The 8,554-nt window shown below is 29.5% G+C and overlaps 1 protein-coding gene and 1 non-coding gene across 2 annotated transcripts; one reads left to right on the plus strand and one right to left on the minus strand.

Annotated features, from left to right (window-relative positions):
* Positions 2,188–5,690, plus strand: LOC104760242 (aluminum-activated malate transporter 13-like). Its single transcript, XM_010483133.2, has 6 exons — positions 2,188–2,663; positions 3,262–3,402; positions 4,016–4,288; positions 4,364–4,494; positions 4,606–4,749; positions 4,841–5,690. Exons 1-6 carry the CDS (start codon positions 2,372–2,374, stop codon positions 5,495–5,497), a joined length of 1,638 nt encoding a protein of 545 aa, XP_010481435.1. The 5' UTR covers positions 2,188–2,371; the 3' UTR covers positions 5,498–5,690.
* Positions 5,778–5,849, minus strand: TRNAC-GCA. Its single transcript has one exon. It is a non-coding gene; the product is annotated as a tRNA-Cys (tRNA).

Genomic DNA, 8,554 nt, shown 5'->3' on the forward strand with positions numbered 1-8,554 from the left:
AAGAAGAAAAAGAGTATAACGAAAAACCAAATGGTAAAAGTTACGATGACAATTAACACAAAATTTGACAATGAAAATGACAAGAAAGAATATAAAGAATAAGAAAACATTGAATAAAAAACACCAAAACATAGGTGGTAGCGATCAATTAAATATGAAAATGAGTTAAATTCATGATTATAAAATTGTTTCGTTTTTCTGATGGTCAAAGAAAATGGTTTAGGATATGTGAGGTCATCAGTTTGATTTGTCTTGCCTGGACGTCAAGTTAAATTTATGATTTTTTTTATCAGATTTGATTTTATAACACAACTGATTTTTATATCTTAAAAAATTGTGTATCTGAAATTTATTTCTTTTCCTTAGTATTAATTTTAATTTTCTTTATAAAATAATATTTTATTACCGTAATCAATCATATATAATTTTTATCAAAATATATCAAATAAACTCACGCATAGCGTAGTTTCAAATCCTAGTTACTGAAAAAGATGTAACCTTTTTTGTGGTTTCTTAGTTTTTTTAGCACGACCCTGCTTCACATTTTCTCTTTTTACATAGTTTCATTTGGAAACAAAAAATTTATATAGCATGTTATATGGTCCCCCTGTAACTTTTTTGTATTAGGTGAATCAAGTTATTGATCCAACATAAAATGGTTTAAGAAATGTAAATTTAATTGATATATCGTTTAAATTGATATATATATATATATCAGATAAATAATAATAAGTTATATAACAAATAAGTTGAATGATTCAATAAGAAATCTATTTTAATAGAAAAAGGTTTCTACAAAAGTTATAACAAAACGCTGGAAATATTGATTTTAGCAATTAACATAGTTTTATTTTTCCTAATTATATATTTGGAGCATGACATAGTATTGTAACAAAATTATGTTTTAAAATACTATATATAGAGGTTATACAAGTCAAAAAAGGTTAAACAGTTTTTCCAACTAATCATTACTGTCCATTCATTTTGCGACAAATTGACGTCCATCAATTTATTTTCCATGTCGACTGCTTATTCATCAATTAAACACCGATTTCATTGGAGAAATTCCATTTGAAAAATAGCTAATATTTACAAATGAGGGACCGTCCAAATCTTAAAAGAATAAAATATTTCCACATCAGAAGAATGAAATATTTCCATCATCTACAACTATTTGTACAATTATGCTACGTTTTGTCGGTAAAGAATGAAATAGTGCAAATTAAATAACTTATATATTATTTTAAGTTTCATCCCATTTTCGATGTTTTATTCTGAACACATTTTTTTCAAGATGATGAGTTTTTCGTTCCATCTCTAACTGAATTTCACTAGCTCAGAATCACAAAATAAACCATACTTTCAAAACTAGTTAGCATGCAATTAATTGTAAATACATAATACTTATATATTATTTAAGGTTTTATCATACTTACATTGCATAATTCTGCACTACAAGACTAAAAAAAATGAAATGGAAATGAATCAATGGAATAAATATGAAGGAAATATAAATCTATCAAATATTGATGATATAGTGAAAATATGTTTTCCACTTATTTTCTTTGGGTAATATATATATAGTAGGAAATAAAGTAAATTTATATCTGTTCATAACTCAGTTTTAGTGGAATTGATGAACTTTGATTTGTATTTGTTTTCTATGTAAATGATATTAAAAAATGAAAAGAATATGAATGTTTTGTTCCACCCTATTCCACCCAATTATGTAATTGCATAGCCATCAGCATCCCATATATAATAGTTGTATGGTATGTCGGTGATATTTTCTTCCATAATTTTAATTGGGTTTCCTTTTTTTTTTTTTGTCAAACAAAGTTTTGTTGGGATTTTTTTTTAAACAACATAATGTATTGGTTGTAAACATCTTTTGTCATTTAAAACTCATTCTAATCTCTCATCGTCATCTTTGTAGTTTGTACGGTACGAACAAGATATTGTCTTCTTATCCTTTGAAGGTAACTATGTGAATCACATGACCGTACAGAGAACATGAAATTTCTATAGTTTTATATTTGGTGTTGTGTTCACAAATAACTATTATTAACACATATTATGAACTACAAACTAAAATAATGGAAATTGAAGAACAACAAAACTTAGCCCTTTAAAAAATTGAAAAACAATTAAAATCTATTATTTAAATAAAAAAACTAAACTTATGGTCCGACTCTCTCATAGTTCACCCACTATTCTATATACATATAGCTAGCGTACAAGAAAACGAAAACCCTTCCACATGTAAGATAATTTCACTAGGATACATCAATAAAAGATTATATATATATTCTTTCATTGAAAGTAAACAAACAAAAGATAGAACTAGCTAGAAAGATATCAAAGAAAAATAATGATGAGGAACAAGGTCGAAGCACGGAGCATGGAGATTTCCATGGAAGAAGAAAGTTGTAAATCGAAGAGGAAGAAGGTTCTAAACTTTCCAAAGAAGATGAAGAAGATTCTCAAGAATCTATGGATTGTCGGAAAAGAAGATCCGAGGAGAGTGATACATGCTTTGAAAGTAGGAATCGCCTTAACACTCGTGTCATTGTTGTATCTCATGGAACCTATCTTCGAAGGTGTTGGAAAAAATGCACTTTGGGCAGTCATGACCGTCGTTGTCGTTCTTGAGTTCTCTGCCGGTTAGTATATCAACCATGGTTTGTATTTTCCGTTTGTGATCTTATCTTAATCTACAGGGGCAGAGAGATAGATATTGTGTTTTTATTATAATCGTCTGATTAGACCCACATATGAACAAAAATTTGCCTTTTTTTTTTTACTTAACCTTATCTTGATTTACTCCTATTCATGAGGGATGTGTTGATACATCTCATCTTTTAAAATGCTATTAATGACAATTATATTAAAAATGATGAGTTCGGGATATTCTTGTAAACACCCCCTCAAGTTAGAGCAAATATATATGGATTACAAATACCTAGTTTGACGATTTTTTATTTTTATTTCTTAAGCTGAATTCAAATTAGAAAGATTATAATTTCTGATTGATTTATTTTTTGGGGACAAAGCATCAATTAATTAAGCGGAATCTGATCGGCAGAAAAAAGAAAAGAACAAAAAAAACATATCAGCAGATTGTTTTTTTATTTAAGAAATTAAGCAGATCATTTAATTGAAGTTAATAAGTTTATTTTAACAAATTTTGAAGCTATATCATATTCTGCAAAATATCTAGCCACATGGTCTTCAATTGATAATGCTATAATATAATTGCAGGTGCAACATTACGCAAAGGATTAAATAGAGGATTAGGGACAATAGTAGCAGGATCTTTGGCATTTTTCATTGAGTGGGTTGCTATTCATTCCGGTAAAATCCTCGGTGGTATCTTCATTGGCACCGCCGTTTTCATCATCGGTACGTTTTTTGTTCTACATTAACTAATCAATTTGTTTGTGATATATATAAACAATGTTCTAAACTAAGGTAGACGTGAACCGAACGATAAACATTTAACATCTAATTAGACGTGTACGTAGAACTTTTAAAATTATTAAAGAGTCAGAGACGAAAGATATTTTTTTTTTGAGACAAAAATCTACAATACAAATCCAAAAAATCAATTTATATTGAAGTTATTTTACCTCATATCTAACGTTTTTGTTTGCTTCAAAGTTATCCAAGAAAAACGTCTATGGAGTGATGTTGAAACTTTTTATTTAATTACTGACTGTTGAAATTGTTGCTTTTAAAAAATAGAATGTGGCTTAAAAAGATAATTATCACAATTTGCTGGCTTTGAAATAAAAGATGCATATCATAGGGAAAAAAAATGAGGGAGTTGGAAAATGAGAAGTTTTAGAAACATCTAGTAATGTATATATGTCAAAGTTTAAGACTTTACAAGTAAGTAAAAATTCTCTACAGCACTTTGAGACCTAAAAAAAATAGCTTTTAACTTTTTAACAATGAATTAATTTCTAAAAACTTTAACTACACTAATCATGTTGTATATTTATATGTGTAACAGGATCGATGATAACATACATGAGATTTATCCCGTATATAAAGAAAAACTACGATTATGGTATGCTTGTGTTCCTTTTGACGTTTAATCTAATCACGGTATCGAGCTACCGAGTCGATACTGTGATTAAGATCGCACATACGAGGTTATATACGATTGGTATAGGTATCGCCATTTGCCTCTTCATGAGCCTTTTGGTTTTTCCGATATGGTCTGGCGATGACCTTCATAAATCCACCGTTACTAAGATCCAAGGCCTCTCTCGTTGTATTGAAGGTACACATTCCTTTAACCAAAACATGTCACACCTTACGTACATAATATAACTATTGTTTTTTATTCTATACGTAGCATGTGTGAGTGAGTATTTTGAGGATAAGGAGAAAGACAAAGAAACATCAGATTCTGAATCTGATGATGAAGAATTAATCTACAATGGGTACAAGACTGTTTTGGATTCTAAATCCGCCGATGCAGCACTCGTATGTCATCTTAAATCAAATTTTAATTATTTCGAATCCGACTAAATTAATTAATCATTGACATATCGTAATCTTTGTAAGCATAAATTACATATTGACATTTATATATAGGCAATGTATGCAAGTTGGGAGCTAAGACACACAAGGCTTTGCCATAGGTTTCCATCTCAACAATATATGAAAGTTGGATCCGTCCTTCGCAAGTTTAGTTACACTGTTGTTGCTCTTCATGGTTGCTTACAAACCGAGATTCAGGTAATCTTTTAACTTTAAAATGTTATAGCATATATGAATGATAACATATCGTTAGCTTTATTTAATTTCGTTTATGTTACATTTTTTCAAGACTCCAAGGTCTATACGTATCCTCTTCAAAGATCCTTGTGTTAGACTAGCCGGGGAAATCTGCAAAGTCTTGTCTGAACTCTCCGAAAGCATCCGAGACCGACGTCATTGCTCGCCAGAGATTCTCTCCGACAGTCTCGAAGCGGCACTAAAAGATCTCAACACTACAATCAAGTCACAGCCTAAGCTCTTTTTAGGCTCTAACCTCCACGGTGACATCACCAACAAGCATTTAAACGGCGACGTTTCATATTACAACGATACTAACTCCAACGACATCGTTTCGTATCACCACGATAATAAGTCAAACGGCTGCGTTTTGGGACAGAAAATAGAACAGAACGACACCGTATCTCCGCTTCCACTAAGCGTCGTTTCACTCTCTAGCTTGAGATCGGTGAAAAAATCGGCGGCGGCGGTCGGAGAGAAGAGGAGATTGAGTAAACAAGTGAGCAAAATCGCGGTTATGAAGAGTTTGGAGTTTTCGGAAGCGTTACCGTTTGCTGCGTTTGCTTCGCTTCTCGTGGAGATGGTAGCGAGGCTTGATACTGTGATTGATGAGGTTGAGGAACTGGGTACAATCGCCTGTTTCAAGGAGTATGATAAGACTGTGGATGTGCGAGTTGAGAAACCGGTTGATCTAGTGGTTGGAGATTGAATTGATCGTGTTACGAATACGGTTTATTTTGATTTTGTTTGGTACGGTAAAGATTGATTTGGTTTCTCTCAGTTCTTTTATGTGATTCGGTTCTCTTTTGCGATTGATTTCGGGTTTTTTTTTTTCGAAATTTTGTAATATGAGGTGGTAATTGAAGAGTTACATTGGTTAAGAAAAAAAAATTGAACACGTTTTTACTTGTGTTGGTTACTTTACTTGGTACCTTTTGGCCTAAACCAAACACAATTTGTAAGGAAAAAAAGAAAAAGGAAATGAAAAGAGGGCCCAACCGGGATCGAACCGGTGACCTATTGATCTGCAGTCAATTGCTCTACCACTGAGCTATGGACCCAAGCTGTTAAATGCTCTCAAAAGTTTTTATAAATCCCCTAACATATTGAGAAAATTACATTACATTCAAATAACAAAACTAGAAAAAGAAATTACAGTATAAAGCTCATCCAATTAGTGAAAAGATGCATATTTTTTGGGAAATTATTCTTGATTTAATTAATTAATATCCTATTTTCAAGTTCTGCTCCTTTATAGTTAGATTCAATTTTTTTTTAATCATATTGTTTTTTCTTCTTCTATATTACACAAAAATTATTTATAGCTTGTAGGTGTTTTCTATTTATGGTCTCTATTTTTCCTTTTGCAAAAGATTTTTTTCTACAAATTAAAGAATCATTGTTACCAAATTATCACTTCTATGAATAGTTTTTTTAAAAAAGGTTATTTTAATGATGTCACATTAACGATGTCACAAAAGATGTTATAATAGTGTGTGGTCCAATTAATCATTGTTAGAGAAATGACAGATCGTATAAAGATGATAGTAGTGCATAATCCTATTGAGATTTTTAAAAGAATCCATAGTGAATATAAAATACAGCTTCGTATACTAATGAAAAATATTTTACATCAAATGTCTAATCCATATACATTTTTCATTAGTATACGAATCATGTTTGAAGCTACATTGAATAGCTTCTCCAAACAAGATCGAAGGTCACGTCAGGAACGGGCAAGGGAATCCTTATTCCCCCATGTAAATCTATGAAAAGGATGGACTTCTCAAGTTGTATGGCAAAAGTGTTGATCATAGCGACCCAAATATGCACTTGTGTAATTCAGATTCCAAAAATAAATAATATAAATATTAGAACAAATTAAAAAAAATGAAATGATGTAAAAACAAATGAATTTATTGGACGAGTTAAAATACATGAATTGATAGTTATTAGCTTCTTTTCAATCACTTTCAAGTTGAAGACAGGATTATGGAACATATCAGCAAACATCTTGAAAGCAAGATCAAAGTGTTCATGGTAAACTCGCATTGAAAAGACTGAATGGTCCAATTCAGTTTCTGCATACACCTCACCATTAATGAACTAAAAAATAAAAAGAAAAATCCACCAATGTAATTGCGAGTTACTGTTATTTATAACGACATAAATTTATTTTAAAATAGTTTACCAACCTCATTCTTTCCAGGATAATTTTTTGATCATAAAAATAGGACATACTCCATAAGATGTGCTAAGCCTTGCATATCTCCAGGATCAGCAAAACTACCACATCTAATCGAAACTGCAACAACAGGCTGATCGAAATTAGAAGAAACAACAAGTAGAACAAACAATCCATTAGCTAGCTCCAATCTCCTGAATTTGGAATTGTTGTATGGCGGGGGCGGATGAAATATGTCTCGAACACCTTCTTCCTCCAAATCATTGGGAAAAGGATATATTTCAACCCAAATAATGTTGTCGAGGCACGTCGTAAAAATTATAATTACAAAAAATAATTTTAACAAAATTAATATTTTTAAATAAATAATTTTATTTTCGTAAAAATTTTAAAAAATATTTTAAAAATTAATCAATGATTTTTTAAATATATTGCATAATTAATTTCAAAAATTTATTGATTTTTTAAATATATTGCTTATTAGTTATTACATCAATGATTTTTTAAATAAAAATCAAAAGAATATTTCTCAATTAGTTGATAAATGGTATCAAACTTATCAGAAATTATTAACAAAAGCAGTATGTAAATAATGTTCTTTCACATTGGCTCATTTAAGCTGATCTTTAAAGTTGTTGATAAAAAAAATCATTGACTATGTGTTTTGATTAAGAAATGTTTTTGAAATTAATTATGCAATAGGTTGATAAATCATTGATTGTGTGTTAAGAAAAGTTTTTTTTGTAATAGTTTTATCCAAAGTAATATTATTTTGTTTAAAAAATCAATGATGTAATAATTTATAAGAGCTGTAATTATAAATATTCATTGAACTTAATTATGCAATAGATTTATAAAATTATTGATTTCATGATTTAAAAGATATTAAAAAAAATTTTTACCCAAATAATATTATTTGGTCAAAAAAATAATCTTAATTTTTTCAAGGGTACTTTCAATAATTATAATATGTCTTGTCAGCGTTCTAATCATGCACCGTCAGTGTCTACGTCATTATTTTTGACAGTTGACTAATGGTTACATTAGTCAATGCTGATTTTGACACCATTAATAAAAAGTTCAAGTAGTTTATTTGAATTTTGTTAATGGTTCATGTTAAAAAATAAATTGTCTTGTTTTTTAGGTAGAAAAATACACTTTATAAAATTTTTGGTCATTTAGAAACAAATTTCTAGTAATAAGAATTGCAAAGACAATAATCAACCAAAACAACGCAAATGGCACAACAATAATATGAGAAAAATTAATCGAAGATTGAGTTCTTACCTAGAAAAATTGCCGGCATGTAGAGGGAGAGTGGCTAGGTAGAAGTAGTAGCTTATTTGCTCTTTTGGTCGACTTTCTAAAAGTATATATATATATATTCTAAACAATTTCAATCTAACTAAAACGCAAAAGAAACTATGATCGAAATTTTCTCATTTTTTTTAACAAATGGAAAAAATGATCAAAATAAAACTTGAATTAGACATTCAATATCATAATAAAATAAAATAAAAACAATTTTAACCAATTTGAAATCGTTTCAATTCAAGATATATATATATATATATATATATA

This window comes from Camelina sativa, chromosome 18 (genome assembly GCF_000633955.1).
Source record: "Camelina sativa cultivar DH55 chromosome 18, Cs, whole genome shotgun sequence".
NCBI lineage: Eukaryota > Viridiplantae > Streptophyta > Magnoliopsida > Brassicales > Brassicaceae > Camelina > Camelina sativa.

What these genes read in the sequence shown, in the direction of transcription:
- LOC104760242 (XM_010483133.2), top strand. Translation starts at nt 2,372, where the DNA reads ATGATGAGGAACAAGGTCGAAGCACGGAGCATGGAGATTTCCATGGAA. An exon ending in CCTCTCTCGTTGTATTGAAG is followed by an intron (nt 4,289 to 4,363) that starts GTACACATTCCT and finishes TTCTATACGTAG; the next exon opens with CATGTGTGAGTGAGTATTTT. An exon ending in AATCCGCCGATGCAGCACTC is followed by an intron (nt 4,495 to 4,605) that starts GTATGTCATCTT and finishes ATTTATATATAG; the next exon opens with GCAATGTATGCAAGTTGGGA.